This window comes from Lissotriton helveticus, chromosome 4_1, assembly GCF_964261635.1.
Source record: "Lissotriton helveticus chromosome 4_1, aLisHel1.1, whole genome shotgun sequence".
In the NCBI taxonomy this organism is placed as follows: domain Eukaryota; kingdom Metazoa; phylum Chordata; class Amphibia; order Caudata; family Salamandridae; genus Lissotriton; species Lissotriton helveticus.
Genome location: NC_136063.1, coordinates 454802561 through 454818955, shown reverse-complemented (window position 1 = coordinate 454818955; position 16395 = coordinate 454802561). Strand labels below are relative to the sequence as shown.

Sequence of the window (16395 nt, the reverse complement as noted above, 5' to 3'; positions counted from 1 at the left end):
ATATCCACCACTCAAATTACTTCATATTTCACTACACTAATTTTCAACACTAATCCTTTTATGGGTTCCGGAGTAGCGTGCTACTCACCAAAAAAGCGCTTCAACACCCATTCAGGGGTAACAAGCGCTATATGAATGCAAACCTTTCTCCCCCTTCTATCCCTCCGTTATCCTTCTCACTCCAAAAAACTGACTAATATCCACCACTCAAATTACTTTCATATTTCACCATACTAATTCACCACTAATCCTTTATGGGTTTCAGGAGTAGCGTGATATTGCCCATCAAGGGTAACAAGCACTATATAAATACAAACCTTTTTCCTCTTCTATCCTTTCGAATCAAAATAACTGACTAACCTATCCACCACTTTCATTACTTTCATATTTCACTATACTAATTCAACACTAATCCTTTTGGGTCCCACCGTAGCGTCCTACTCGCCGAAAAGGCACTTGGACGCCTTGTATGGGGTAGTAAGCGCTATATAAATGCAATTACAATACAATACAATAGGTTTGGGGAGGGAGAAGAGTTTCGTAGAGTGGAAGGGCGTATAGTGGAGAAGAGTGTCCTAGGGTTGAGTCTGTAGAATGGAGTACACTGTCAGATTGGAGTATTGTGTCAGAGCATATGGCAGAGAGTGTTATGGAGTGGTGTAGAGTGGAGCGACATGGAGGGTGTTGCGTAGCGCAGAGTAGAGTGTTGTAGTGTGGAGTAGATTGTCCTAGAGTGGCGTGGCATAGAGGGGAGTAGTGTAGTAAAGTGGAATGACAAAGTGGTGTAGAGTGGAGTAGTGTCAGACTGGAGTGTCATGGAGTGCAGTGGCGTAGGATGAAGTACTGGAGTGGAGTAATGTGTCGCAGAATAGAGTGGAGTAAACTGGCATGGAGTTGTATAGAGGGAGTTGAGTAGAGCGTTGTAGAGTGGAGTGGCTTAGAGTGGAGTAGACTGGACTGCACTTTAATGAAACAGAGCGTCAGAGTGTTGGGTGCAGTAGAGTAGTCTAGTGTGATGTGGCATAAAGTACAGTGGTGCAGAATAGATTGGCATAGAGTGCAGAGGCTTATAGTGCATTGGTTTAGAGTAAAATGACGTAGAGTGCAGTGGCGTAGGGTTGAGTGGTGCAGATTAGAGTAGAGTGGAGTGGCACAGTGTAGACTGCAGTGTCGTGGAGTGCAATGGCGTAGAGTGAAGTGGTGCATCGGGTAGAGAAGAGTGGCCTACAGTGCAATGGCGTTGAGTAGATTGTTTCAGAGTGGAGTGAAGTGGTGCACGGTAAATTGGAGTGGTGCAGGATTAAGTGCGAAGGTGTAGAGTGGCATAGAGTGTAGTGGCATGGAATGCAGTGGTGCAGAGTAGATTAGAGTGGCATAAGGTGTGGCGGCATAGAGTGCATTGGCGTCAAGTTGAGCGATGCAGAGTAGAGTGCAATGGTGCAGAATAGCGTAGAGTTCAATGGCGGAGTATGCAGTGTCACAGAGGAGAGTATCTTAGAGTGCAGTGTTGTAGAATGCATTGGCAAAGAGTGCAGTAGAGTAAAGTGTTGCAAAATAGAGTGTTGAAGAGCAGTGATGAACAGTACAGTGTGAGTAGAATAGAGTGGCATAGCGTGCAGTGATGTAGAACACAATGCTGTAGAGTTGGGTAGCGTGCAGTGGCAAAGAGTGCAGTCTTGCAGAGTAGAGTGTCTTAGAGTACATTGCTGCAAACTTCAGTAGAGCAGAGTGTTGCAGAGCAGAGTGCTGGAGAGAGCCATGGCATACAGTACAGTGGTGCAGAGTAGAATAGAGTGGCATAGAGAGCATTGATGTAGAACGCAATGGTGTAAAGTGGCATAGCGTGCAATGGCTTAGAGCACAGTGGTGTAATTGAGTAGTTGGAATAGAGTGAAGTTGCAAAAAGTGCATATGTTTTGAGTGAAGTGGTGTAGACTATATTGGGTAGAGTGCAGTGTCTTAGAATAGAGTGACGGACAGTGCAGTGTCATACAGTAGTGTGTGTAGAGTGCGGCAGCATAGGGTAGAGTGGCATAGAGTGCAGTGGTGTAGAGTACATTGTTTTAGAGTAGAGTGGAGTGGTGCAGAGTGTAGTGGAGTGGCCTGGACTTGACTTGTGTAGAGCGCAGGGGCTTAAAGTGCAGTGGTGCATAGTAAAGTAGCGTGCATTGGCATACAGTAGAGTGGTGCATAGTACAGTATAGGGGTGCAGAGTGCAGTGGCATAGAGTGCAGTGGTGCACAGTAGATTAGAGTGGCGTAGAGTGCAGTGGAGTAAAGTAGCATACCGCAGAGTGGTGAAGTGGCCGGGAGTGCAGTGGCATAGAGTGTAGAGTGGCACAGAGTTAAATGGTGAAGCGTGCAGTCTTGCATAGTACAGTGTCGTAGAGAGCAGTGGTGTAGAGTGGTGCAAAGTAAAGAGGTGCAGAGTGCAGTGGCGTAGAGTGCAGTGGGGTAGAGTGCAATGGGGTAGAGTGCTGTAGGATAGTGTTCAGGGGCATACAGTGCAATGACACAGAGTATATTGGTTTTGAGTAAAGTGGTGTAGAGTGCATTGGCACAGAGTACAGTAGATTAGAGAGGAGTGGCATAAAGTGGAATAGTGCAGGTGGAATACAGTGGCATAGAGTAGATTATTTCAGAGTAAGGTGAAGCAGTGTAAAGTGCAGTGGCATAAAGTAGAGGGCCGTAGAGTGCAGTATCATAGAGTGCAGTGGTGCAGAGAAGATTAACGTGGCTTAGAGTGTACTGGCATAGAGTGCAGTAGAGTGGAGCAGTGCAGAGTGGAGTGCTGTGGTGTACAGTGCAGTGGCATAGAGTGGACTGATGCAGAGTAGAGTGGTTTAGAGTGCAATGGAAGAGTGGCGTAGAGAAGAGTGGTGCAGAGTAGATTGCAGTGTCAGAGTGCAGTGGCATAGAGCAGAGTGGCGTGGAGTTCAGTGGCAGAAAGTGCAGTGTTGCAAAGTTGACGGTTATAGAGTGCAGTGGTGTATAGCAGAGTGGCATAGAGTGCAGTGGAGTAGAGTGGTGTAGGCAGAGTAGAGTGGTGAAACGTAGAGTGGTGTAGAGAGCAGTGGCATAGAGTTTTGTGGTTCAGAGTAAAACAGAGTAGCATAGAGTACAATAGTGTAGAGTGCAGGGACATGGAATATTGCAGAGTAGAGTAGAGTGGCACAGACTGAAGTGGTGCACAGTAGATTGGCGTAGAGGAATCTGGCAAAGAGTGCATTGTTTTTGAGTAAAGTGGTGAAGCATGCATTGGCATATAGTGCAGTGGGTAGAGTACAGTAGAGTTGGTACAGAGTAGAGTAGAGTGGCACAGACTGCAATGGTGCAGCTTAGATTGCAGTGGTGTAAAGTGGAATGGCAGAGAGTAGATTTTTACAGATTAGAGTGAAGTGGGGCAGAGTGGAATGGTGTGCAGTAGAGTGGAGTGGTGCAGGGTAGAGTGCAGTGGCGTAGGGAGTACTGGTGCAGAGTAGATTAGAGTGGCATAGAGTGGATAGCATAGAGTGCCCTGGTGTAGATTGGAGTGGTACAGAGTAGAGATCATTGACAGAGTGTATAGAAGCAGAGTAGAGTGGCATGAAGTGGAGTGGTGTAGACTGTAGTGGCAAAGATTGCAGTGGTGCATAGTAGACTAGAGTGGGGTGGAGTGAATTAGCATGGAGTGATGCACAATAGGGAGGCATACACTGAAATGGCATAGAGGGGAATGGTGTGGAGTAGAGTGCAGTGACGCCGTGTGGAGTGGTGTAGTGAGTAGGTCAGAGTAGAGTGCAGTGGCATGGAGTGGTGCAGAGTAGAGTGAAGAGGTGTAAAGTAGAGAATGCATGGTGGGATAGCACGCTGCCACCACAGGGAACTCATCTTCAATTGAAATGACCTCAACATTTGCACAGACATACTGTTTTACTGATAAAAGTATTCAGCTCACAAACGATTATGTTTTGAAATGTCATCACCTAGTGTATTGATTTTTTGGGTATTAAAATATTTGTTTCCATCAGCTTCAGAATTACCCCCAGTAGTCCGCAAGATTGTCAGATAAATCCTCTCACTTTAAAGTAAAGTAAAGTCCACATTTGTAAAGCGCACAATCACCCGTAAGGGTCTCTAGGCGCTGGGGGCCGTCGGGAAGATTAAGCGAGCTATTGCCCAGAGTCACATGGTGCTGGGCTAACCTGCCGCCGGAGCCGGGGATCGAACCGTGGTCCCCAGATTCCAGCGTCAGTTGCCCTGGCCGCGGCGCCACACCTCTCCCTACGCCACACCTCTCACTTTGAAGTCAAAGAAAGTAAAGTAAATTTCAAGCTTCCTATGAAGATAAGCCTGACAGTTGATCTCTATCTTTGAATGCACAGCAAATGTGACAAGATAAGAACACGATTTAAAGGCCTGTTTACAGAAAAGGAGTACTGGAAAGGATATTGTAAATAAGGTTTGGGCAAGGGATGGGACAAACTCAAGGTGGACAGCCTAAAATAAATAAAGCCAACAAATAGAAAGCAAGAAAATGTGACTTACAAACCAAAAAGCTACTGGTAAGCAGCAGGCAAAATGCATTCCCAGGGAAGCCTTCCGAATGCCCTCCAGATGTCGTTAATAAACCAGACAGCTATGCTGTCTGGTAGGCTTCGACCTAAAAATGATGGGAGCACAAATAGATGAAGATGAAGAAGCGCACTACCTCTGTACTACTTTTTACATGCAATGTTTAAAGTACTGACAGCACTAGGTCTTCCAGCATCTACATCTGTCTGTAGTAATACCTCAGAAGTGTCTATGTAATGATTGGTGCTTTTATGGATCACTCAGTGAGTCATGCAACATATTTATCATTTATGACAAAAGGTTAATTACCTATTTGCTTACGGTATTGCTCAACAGGAGCTCTTGCTGTGGACACATCCTTTCTACCCATACCGGCAACTGCGAGGAAAAAAAAGGATTATTAAAGTATAACAACTGCGAAAACAGTATGACTTGTGTCCTTTCCATATTCATTTTTAGGGAAACACATATGGCCTGCTACATTCCTGTACTTTCATTCTGGAATACAAAACTCACATTTATTTATTAACTAGAGCATTTTGATCTGAAGGCTTTCTAATATGTTAGATTCCAAGGCTTAATAAAACATGCCTTCTCAAGAGTATGTCATACGTCATAGTAAGCACATCAGTAACATACAAAATCACTAAAAGCAATGGTGTCTCCTAAAGCAGATGGCTTGCCCTCATCTCCTCTGTGCGTCATAGCACAGCCACTCAGCACATGCCCATCTCTGGACCTGAGTTAGAGTTCAGTAGACACGTACTCCGTCACAAATGTCACGGATATCCTGTCCATCTTATTATAAGTGCTCTTGTAATAAGACCCTGTGATAAGAGAATCCATCTACCAAACTTTAAATCAGGTCAGCAATCTATTGCAGCCGTGTGCTTCCATTGGGACACAGGAGAAAAACAAAAGAGTGATGTTGGATTGCTTCTGGTAATTATTTTTGTCTACATTCTAGTTCAATATTATTTTGCACACATTGTCACTTCAGTCAGGTTACAACTCTAAGCAATCTAGCCATGCTCCACTTCCAATTAAAACAATAACAGTCCAAACTGCTGGGCCATGTCTCCTCTGAACTGGAACACAAGCAACCCCCGACTCCTTGCAGAGGTAAGATATAGATATATACGTGTGTGTGTGTGTGTGTGTGTGTGTGTATATATATATATATATATATATAAATATATATGAAACAAGGAAACTCCTCTCAAGTGAAAGAAGCAGAAGCCTCGGCGGGGATTGAAAAGCAGCTTCGTTAATTACAAATGAATGGCGAATGCATTTCGGCCGGTTTGGCCTTCGTCAGCGCCTGCGGTAGATGTAAATAAAACCCACGTTTCTGCAGTTCAAATGAGCCCAACCAAATGTCCGCTCCGCCCCTCGGCACTAATTTACTCAGTTCAGCTGGTCACAGAAAATCTCAGGACTCAGTTTCCCAGGATGCAGCAGTGGCTCCCAGGTGAGTGGTGCTCCGGGTCGTTCTCGGTGAAATCCAAGAAAATAGCTGGGGGTTGGGCACTCTGCATAACGTTCTAAAACCCCGCAATTGGTGGTGCTGCCTCGGGTCCCCTTTAACCCCATCAGCCATATGTCCGAGTTCAAAATCAGCGGGGGCAGGAGGACAGTGCAACCCGTCCAAGTTGAGGCAATGCCTCGATGAACCGCTCCAAATCTCTTCGGACTGCTGGCGAGCCTGGAGATTTTCCATGACATGAAAGAAACAAAATGCCGTAGCATGAGCCAGAATCTCCAGGCCACTTGCGATGAGGGGGCTTCTGAGACGCGCTTCTGGAGTACGCATGAAATTGATGAAACAAGGAAACTCCTCTCAAGTGAAAGAAGCAGAAGCCTCGGCGGGGATTGAAAAGCAGCTCCGTTTATTACAAATGAATGGCAAATGCATTTCGGCCGGTTTGGCCTTCGTCAGCGCATGCGGTAGATGTAAATGAAACCCACGTTTCTGCAGTTCAAATGAGCCCAACCAAATGTCCGCTCTAGCCATGCTCCACTTCTAATTAAAACAATAACAGTCCAAACTGCTGGGCCATGTCTCCTCTGAACTGGAACACAAGCAACCCCCGACTCCAAATTCCCAAACGATGTAAGGAAGGCACTGATGATATGTATATATTACCTACTAGTATATATAGTTAGGACCTAGTTACCATAGGAAATTCCGAACATTCTATTGGGAATAACTTTGGCGCCGATTGAGGGATCTGCCTGTAATTTTCCTTACATTTGCCTCGCTCCGCTCCGCTCCTTCCCTGAAAGTTTCGGGGGGATTCGTCAAGAGGGGGCCGAGAAAAAAGGGGGGTCCCAAAACGTGTTTTCCCCATGTTCATTTCCATAGGGACATTCTGACAAGGCTACAGCTCGAACGGCTGAATGGAATTACACCAAACTTGGCAGGATGGTAGGGCCTGGTATGCAGATGTGCCTTTGCTATGTTTGGTGAAAATCCCTCCAGTAGTTCTTGAGAAAATTGAATTTGAAATGTTTCAAATGGCATTTTCTATGGGACCTTTAGACACGGCTACAGCCTGAACAGCTGAACGGAATTACACCTGTAGGGACAGGTATGCAGTAGTGCCTTTTCTATATTTGGTGAAAATCCCTCCAGTAGTTGTTGAGAATTTGAATTTGAGCAAATTATATATCTATATGCGCTCAACATTCTATTGGGAATAACTTTGGCGCCGATTGAGGAATCTGTGTGTAATTTTCCAGAATTTTAGCCAGCTCCGCTCCGCTCCTTCCCTGAAAGTTTCGGGGGGATTCGTCAAGCGGGGGCCGAAAGGGGGTCCCAAAACGTGTTTTCCCCATGTTAATTTCCATAGGGACCTTTAGACACGGCTACAGCCCGAACGGCTGAATGGAATGACACCAAACTTGGCAAACTGTTAGGGCCTGATATGCAGATGTGCCTTTGCTAGGTTTGGTGAAAATTGAATTTTAAATTTTTCAAATGGCATTTTCTATGGGACCTTTAGACACTGCTACAGCCCGAACGGCTGAACGGAATTACACCAAACTTGGCAAAATGGTAGGGACAGGTATGCAGTAGTGCCTTTTCTAAATTTGGTGAAAATCCCTCGAGTAGTTGTTGAGAAAATTGAATTTGAGCAAATTATATATCTATATGCGCTCACCGTACGCGTACGGTACGCGTACCGTACGTGTACGTGAGCGTACCCTTACATGCGCGAGCGAGTTTCTGATTGGCTGGCAGTCGACTGTCAACATGCCAAACTGTCCAAATCAGGAAGTGTTGGCCACCATCTTGTTTTTCAGGAGAACTGAGGCACAAGAGAGCCCAAAACAAGAGTGGAAAACACGAAAAGGGGGCAGGGTAGAGACCCCCCAACCCTCTAGTCATTCTCAGGGGGTCCCCCAGGGCAAAAAAAAATAAAAAATCGCGGGGTACGCGCACCCCCACGATTTAAAAAATGTTTTGCACTTGGTGGTCCTTCTGGGACCCCCTGAGAAGGGCTAGGGGGTCAGGGGGTTTCAACCCTGCCCCCTTTTCGCGTTTTCCACTCTTGTTTTGTGCTCTCTTGTGCCTCACTTCTCCTGAGAAACAAGACGGCTGCTCAGGTGGATAATAACATATATAAACGTTATCCGCTAATAGAATTAGCATTTACAAAACCTTTGAAATGTATTGAAAAAAAAGATATGTTTCACGCCTGATATAGTTAGGAATTAGCATTTAAAAAACCTTGCAAATTCACTGAAAAAAAAATATGTTTCAAGCCTTATATAGTTAGGAATTAGCATTGAAAAAACCTTGCAAATTCACTTAAAAAACCAAAGGTTTCAGGCCTTATATATTTAGGAATTAGCATTTTAAAAAACTTGCAAATTCACTTAAAAAACCATAGGTTTCAGGCCTTATATAGTTAGGAATTAGTATTTAAAAAGACATTGAAATTGCTCCTATATAGTTAGTTGTACTAACTATATTTCGCGCACCCGCAATCCACTGCTGATGATGTCACATATTACATAATTCATGACATGGTCAGTGACATCACTGATGACATCACGGATGACATCTCAAATGACATCACTGATGACATCTCATTTGACATCACTGATGACATCACTAATTACATCATCCAGTGACTGTGTGTTTCTGTAAAGTTTAAATATGTTTTACATATTGAGAATGAGTGGATGTATAAGTGTCTGGATGAAGGATTTAGTAGGTGCGTGACTGACTGTATGAGTGAGTGATTAAATGTGTCTTACTAAATGCATGGGTTAGTGACTAAACTGTCTGAATGTGTGCATCAGTATGTCTGTTGTTGTGTAAGCTGCTGCATGTGTTGATCAGTAGCTATATGAGTGGCTATATGGGTTATTGATTGGTTGCCCAAGTATTTGAATGGGAGACTGAGTGTGTGTGTGGGTGGCTGGGAGGTGTGTGACTCTGTGCATAGATGTGTGAGCAGTTGATTCACTAGGTGTATGAGTTCAAGAGTGCATGTGGACAACAAGTACAAGTACAGCTAACTATAAAGGAGCAATTTCAATGTTTTTTTAAATGCTAATTCCTAACTATATAAGGCCTAAAACCTATGTTTTTTTAAGTGAATATATATATATATATATATATATATATATATATACACACACATATATGTACGTATTACCTACAAGGGGTCGCCAGTAGGTAGTTATAGTTAGGATCTAGTTTCCAAAGGAAAAGCGTTTTTTCTTTTCCCAATTACTTTGGAGCCGGTTGATGAATCTTTGCGAAATTTTCAAAACTAGTGGCACGATTCAGTCAGCTCCTGTCTTAAAAGTTTCGGGGTGATTCGCCAAGAAAGGGCGGAGAAAAAAGAGGGGTCCCAAAATGTGTTTTCTCCATGTTAATTTCCATAGCCTACAGCCCGAACTGCTGAACTAAATTACACCAAAGTTGGCAAAAAGGTAGCCCTTGGTTCAGAGAGAAGCCCTTATTTTAAATGGTGTAAATCTGTTAAGTAGTTTCTGAGAAATTAAAAAATAGAGGTAGGAAATTAAATTTCCCATAGGAAACTTTAGGCAAGGCTACAGCCCGAACTGCTGAACGGAATTAGACCAAATTTGGCAAAAAGGTAGTGCTTGGTTTAGAAAGCGTCGTTTTTTTTAATGGTGTAAGCCTGTTCAGTAGTTGCAGAGAAATTCAAAAATAAAAGTTTCGATATCTTGGGACGCGGTGGAGTCGCGACCCCTCCAGGACATGAGCTTCACTGTTATTGGCTGCCCTGCCAACACTCCAAATCAGGAAGTGTTGGCAGCCATCTTGTGACTTGGTAGAACCGAGTCATAAGAAAACAGTAAAAGAAAGGTGAAAAAAAGAAAAGGAGACAGGTTAGAAACACCCTGACCCCCTAGGCCTTCTCAGGGGGTCCTACAAAGACCCCTAGGACCAATAAAAGCATTTCTTTTCAAAAAAGAATTTTGGCGAAATTCACGCTGGGGTCGCGAATCTCGTCAAATTTTTTTTTTTAAATGAAGCGAGGGCTCCCGCGCTTCATTTAATTGAGGACCCGGGTGGGCCAGGTCCCAAGGGCATTGTCATAAAATATTTGCAGGGGCCTGCAGGGGCCCCCACAGCCCTGGGGACCGCCAACTCCCCGGGGCTATCTTTGTAATATGCGGGAGGGCACGCGGCCCTCCCGCAGTCCTGGGTACTGCCCCCCCCCCGATTGTTTAATTTGAGGGGGGCCTTCAAGGCCCACCCAAGCCCCGGGGACCGCCACCCCAGGGGCTTTTTTGGGAATATTCGTGGGGGCACACAGCCCCCCCACAGCCCCGGGGACCGCCACCCCGTGGCTTCAATTTTTATAAACGATAAAACCTGTGTGGGCGGGCATGAGCCTCCCCACACGGCCCAGGGACCGTCACACCCATAGGGCACTAAAAATGTAAAATGGGGGGTCTGTTATGGATCCCCAAGCCCCGGGGACCACCTCCCGGGGCTATTTTCCCAAAGGGAGGGGGCCTCTCGGTTCCCCTCCAGGAGCCCTCGATGGCCCTGGGGACCGGCTCCTGCAGTGTCCCGGGTCCTGCAGTGTCCCGGGGTGCCCACCCCTGGACACTGCTGTTTGTTATGGCAGGGTGGGAGCCGTGCGGCTCCTGCCCTGTGATAGCAAACACTGCTTTGGATTTTGGAAGTAAGATCCAAAGCAGATTGCTTTTCCACACGGGGAGCTGCATGTCAGCAGCTCCCCGTGTGGAAAAGCAATGCCGGCTCCCGCAGGACGCAGGGAGCTGGCGGGAGCATTGGGGCTCCCCGTGGTCCCCAACGGATAGGACCGGCCCAGGGGTATGCGGCCCTACCTACCCCCCAATTTATTTTTTTTACAGAAAATAAAGGCCTGCCCCGGGGATGGGATCCCCGGGACCAATAGGGGCCTCAGGAGGGGTGCCATGCAGCCCCACTCGTTCAAAAAAAAACAATGCCCCGGGGGTTGGGTCCCCGGGATTGGCCACGGGAGGGGAGCCCACGCGGCCCCCTTCCCATTCAGATATATATATATTTTTTAAAAGGGGTGAGGCCCTGGGGGATGTGGACACAGGACCCAAACAAGGAAAAAAAGAGGGGATCACACATACCCCCTGCTAAAAAAATTAAATAAAAAATAAGACCAGCATCGTGCCGGAGGCCCCGCCCCCTCCCAGCAACACACCGCAAAACGCGCTTTTCTTACTATTTCTTCAAATGTCCTACCTTTGTAGGCACAGTTAGAAATTAACATTTATAAATCCTTAGAAATTCACTGAAAAAACCATAGGTTTCAGGGACTTTATAGTTGGAAATTAAGATTTAAAAAACCTTTGAAATTCACTGAAAAAAACATAAGTTTCAGGGATGTTATAGTTAGTTGGAGATTTCACTCTTTGGGTGAGTGGCAGTGTGTTAGGGTCTGTATGGGTGTATGAGTGGATAGATCTCTGGCTGTATAGATGAATAACTGTGTGTATGAGTGACTGTATGGGTTAGTGGGTGGATGTGTGTGTAGACATATGAATCACTGAGCAGGTATGTGCTAACAGCTATTGGTCTGTCTATGGTTTCGATATTGGTGGACTGTATTTTATGAAAGGTTTTATTAGGGTATGAGGAGGAGGAGGGCATGAGGAGGTGCATCAGATGATCACGTGGCTGATGTCATCAGTGATGTCATTTGAGGTATCATCAGTGATGTCATCAGTGATGTCACTGAGCATGTCATGAGTGAGTGATATATTATGTGACGTCATCATCAGTGCATTGCGGGGGCGCGAGTTATAGTTAGGTCTACTAACTATAACGGACGAATTTCTATGGTTTTGTACGAGTGAAATCTCCAGCCAACTATAACGTCCCTGAAACCAATGGTTTTTTCAGTGAATATATATATATATATATATATATATATATATATATACACACACATACATATGTACATATATATACATATGAACCTCAAATCCCGACAATAAGTAAGGAATCAGCACTCACGGGTAGCAAATCACTAGTTTTCTTTATTCAGCCAATCGACGAGTGCGGCTCGATCTTTGGACATCCCAAGAGCGTGATATATATACATATGTACATATATACATGCCCTGGAAGAAGAGGCTTATGGCCTCGAAACGCGTTGGCAAATGTATGCTTCATGGATGAAAATGGCAGGGTGCATTTTTCATAGCTGGAGGGCGGAATGTTGTTGTGTGCCCTCTCGCTGCTTCAGGGCAAATTGTGAACTCATATTTACACGCGGCTGTCCCGGCCACGGAGAGGAGCACCGCCGTCAGCTGGAAAGGAGCGTTACCGGCTGAGTGAGGCTGGGTTTCCAAACCTTTGGGACAATCAGCACAACGTTCGATATGCATAAACAAGCCTGCATTTTTCCATGACCTACTGAAGGATTTAAAAGTACGCCTAATGTGGAGCTGTACTATTGAACTTACTTAAAGATGTTATGAACTGTCGCATCATAGACTGCATGCCCCAGAATGCTTCATGGCCGCTATATTTAGTTGATGCCCATTGTGGGAGGCATTGCAACAGAATAAAGTCGGTAATGAGAATGCGACTCAGCTGTTCAGTTCTTGGCTGCCCTGGAAGAAGAGGCTCATGGCCTCGAAACGCGTTGGCAAATGAATGCTTCATGGATGAAAATGGCAGGGTGCATTTTTCATAGCTGGAGGGCGGAATGTTGTTGTGTGCCCTCTCGCTGCTTCAGGGCAATTTGTGAACTCATATTTACACGCGGCTGTCCCGGCCGCGGAGAGGAGCACCGCCGTCAGCTGGAAAGGCACGTTACCGGCTGAGTGAGGCTGGGTTTCCAAACCTTTGGGACAATCAGCACAACGTTCGATATGCATAAACAAGCCTGCATTTTTCCATGACCTACTGAAGGATTTAAAAGTAAGCCTAATGTGGAGCTGTACTATTGAACTTACTTAAAGATGTTATGAACTGTCGCATCATAGACTGCATGCCCCAGAATGCTTCATGGCCGCTATATTTAGTTGACGCCCATTGTGGGAGGCATTGCAACAGAATAAAGTCGGTAATGAGAATGCGACTCAGCTGTTCAGTTCTTGGCTGCCCTGGAAGAAGAGGCTCATGGCCTCGAAACGCGTTGGCAAATGAATGCTTCATGGATGAAAATGGCAGGGTGCATTTTTCATAGCTGGAGGGCGGAATGTTGTTGTGTGCCCTCTCGCTGCTTCAGGGCAAATTGTGAACTCATATTTACACGCGCTGTCCCTGCCACGGAGAGGAGCACCGCCGTCAGCTGGAAAGGCACATTACCGGCTGAGTGAGGCTGGGTTTCCAAACCTTTGGGGCAATCAGCACAACGTTCGATATGCATAAACAAGCCTGCATTTTTCCATGACCTACTGAAGGATTTAAAAGTAAGCCTAATGTGGAGCTGTACTATTGAACTTACTTAAAGATGTTATGAACTGTCGCATCATAGACTGCATGCCCCAGAATGCTTCATGGCCGCTATATTTAGTTGACGCCTATTGTGGGAGGCATTGCAACAGAATAAAGTCGGTAATGAGAATGCGACTCAGCTGTTCAGTTCTTGGCTACCCTGGAAGAAGAGGCTCATGGCCTCGAAACGCATTGGCAAATGAATGCTTCATGGATGAAAATGGCAGAATGCATTTTTCATAGCTGGAGGGCGGAATGTTGTTGTGTGACCTCTCGCTGCTTCAGGGCAATTTGTGAACTCATATTTGCACGCAGCTGTCCCGGCCGCGGAGAGGAGCACCGCCGTCAGCTGGAAAGGCACGTTACCGGCTGAGTGAGGCTGGGTTTCCAAACCTTTGGGACAATCAGCACAACGTTCGATATGCATAAACAAGCCTGCATTTTTCCATGACCTACTGAAGGATTTAAAAGTAAGCCTAATGTGGAGCTGTACTATTGAACTTACTTAAAGATGTTATGAACTGTCGCATCATAGACTGCATGCCTCAGAATGCTTCATGGCCACTATATTTAGTTGACGCCAATTGTGGGAGGCATTGCAACAGAATAAAGTCGGTAATGAGAATGCGACTCAGCTGTTCAGTTCTTGGCTGCCCTGGAAGAAGAGGCTCATGGCCTCGAAACGCGTTGGCAAATTAATGCTTCATGGATGAAAATGCCAGGGTGCATTTTTCATAGCTGGAGGGCGGAATGTTGTTGTGTGCCCTCTCGCTGCTTCAGGGCAAATTGTGAACTCATATTTACACGCGGCTGTCCCAGCCGCGGAGAGGAGCACAGCCGTCAGCTGGAAAGGCACGTTACCGGCTGAGTGAGGCTGGGTTTCCAAACCTTTGGGACAATCAGCACAACGTTCGATATGCATAAACAAGCCTGCATTTTTCCATGACCTACTGAAGGATTTAAAAGTAAGCCTAATGTGGAGCTGTACTATTGAACTTACTTAAAGATTTTATGAACTGTCGCATCATAGACTGCATGCCTCAGAATGCTTCATGGCCGCTATATTTAGTTGACGCCAATTGTGGGAGGCATTGCAACAGAATAAAGTCGGTAATGAGAATGCGACTCAGCTGTTCAGTTCTTGGCTGCCCTGGAAGAAGAGGCTCATGGCCTCGAAACGCGTTGGCAAATGAATGCTTCATGCATGAAAATGGCAGGGTGCAGTTTTCATAGCTGGAGGGCGGAATGTTGTTGTGTGCCCTCTCGCTGCTTCAGGGCAAATTGTGAACTCATATATATACATATATACACATATACATACACACCCTCCTGGATCCCAGAGCAATGCCTGCTCCCAGGGTGAAATTGGATCAGGTAGGGGAGCAGCGCCCCCCCCCCCCCTTTGTTTTAAATTGAAAAAAAGGGACATTCCCCGGTGGTTGAAGTCCCCGAGGCCAAAGATGGCCCGAGAAGGGGAATGCTCAGACCCGCTCCCTTGACAGAAATTTCCACAAAAAAGGCATGGCCCCGGGGATTGGGTCCCCGGGGTTGAAAACGGTCTTGGGAGGGGAACCATGCAAACCCCATGTCGACGGAGGACACACCCCCTTTATCACCACTCAGGAAATGCGCCTCCTGGCGCAGTGGTGGTTGGGGGACGAAGTCTCCTGATATGCTGAGGGCACTTGGGGTCCAGGAACCCGTTCTGTTACCTACAGTAAGTCCGAGATAGCAGGATTGCTAAGAGGACTTGGATGCCACTCCTTCTTTCTCCACCACTCTGCAACGCGCCACCTGGCGGGCTTCTGGCTAGGAAATTAATTCCACTTTACTCCTGAAGGCCTCAAGACTGAAGTGGACAACTTCCCCCAACCAGTAGTGTGCCAAGAAGCGCGTTTACACGGTGGTGGAGAAAGGGGACGTGGCTTCTGACAACCTCTAAGCAATCCAGCTGTGTGGGTGATTCTGGAGGAGACAGGAGGGGTAATTGGCCCCCAAAGACCCTCTGGAGCCAAGGGGACTTTCTTTCCCTATTAGTAGTGCACCAGGAGGCAAGTTTTCAGAGTGGTGGAGAAAGGGTCGTGGCCACCGAACACATTTCAGCAAACCCACTGTGTGGGTTTGCTGCCAACTTAGGGAAAACAAAGCATACAAGTACATGAAGGACGGAGCGCTGAAACTTTTCAGACACTCACCCCCAGTCACAGATCTGGGTTGCCCAGATCTGAATTGATCAGTCTAGGCCCAGATGCGGGTCACTTGCTCACTTTGCCACTGGATTCAAGCTAGCCTGGCTAATGAGGGGTGTTACCCTGAATCCGGTCCCAGGAGGATGCTGGTTTCCGGTCCAGGGAAGACCTGGCCTGGCAGTTCGGGCTGTACTGTTCCAAAGAAGCACAGGGTCACAACTAATTTGCATATGGCTGGGTCTGAACTAGGGTGGCAAGTGAGCTAAAGAAGTATGATGGATTCAACCCAGATCAGTGACTGGGGGTGAGTATCTGAAAAATGTCAGTGCTCCGTCCATCATCTCCTTGTGTTTGCTTGGTTCGCCCTAAGTTGGTAGGGTATAACCAGATGTGGGTCCATTGCTCACTTTGCCATTAGATTCAAAATAGCCTGGCTGATGAGGGGTGCTACCCCGAAACCGGTCCCAGGATGCTTGTTTCCGGTCCAGAGAGGGGTCTTGGCCTGGCAGTTCGGACTGTTCCCATGCGGCATATCACTGGATCTGAACTGAGGTGGCGAAGTGAGCTAAAGAACCATGATGGATTCAACCCAGATCTGTGACTGGGGGGGGTGAGTATCTGAAAAGTTCCAGTGCTCCGTCCATCTTCTTGTGTTTGATATATATATATATATATATATATATATATATATATACATACATGCACACGTATA

At 46.3% G+C, this 16395-nt stretch overlaps 1 protein-coding gene across 2 annotated transcripts in view; it reads right to left on the bottom strand.

Annotated features, from left to right (window-relative positions):
- The window catches only part of TRIQK (triple QxxK/R motif containing), a 359682-nt gene that overhangs the window by 213723 nt on the left and 129564 nt on the right, over window positions 1-16395 (bottom strand). The window contains exon 2 of one of the 2 annotated variants that reach the window (XM_078687048.1): window positions 4875-4931. In XM_078687048.1, the coding sequence (XP_078543174.1) occupies window positions 4875-4923 (49 nt within the window). In that variant the 5' untranslated portion in view covers window positions 4924-4931. Of the gene's footprint in view, window positions 1-4862; window positions 4932-16395 lie in introns of both variants that reach the window. The other variant, XM_078687047.1, reaches the window with a different exon arrangement.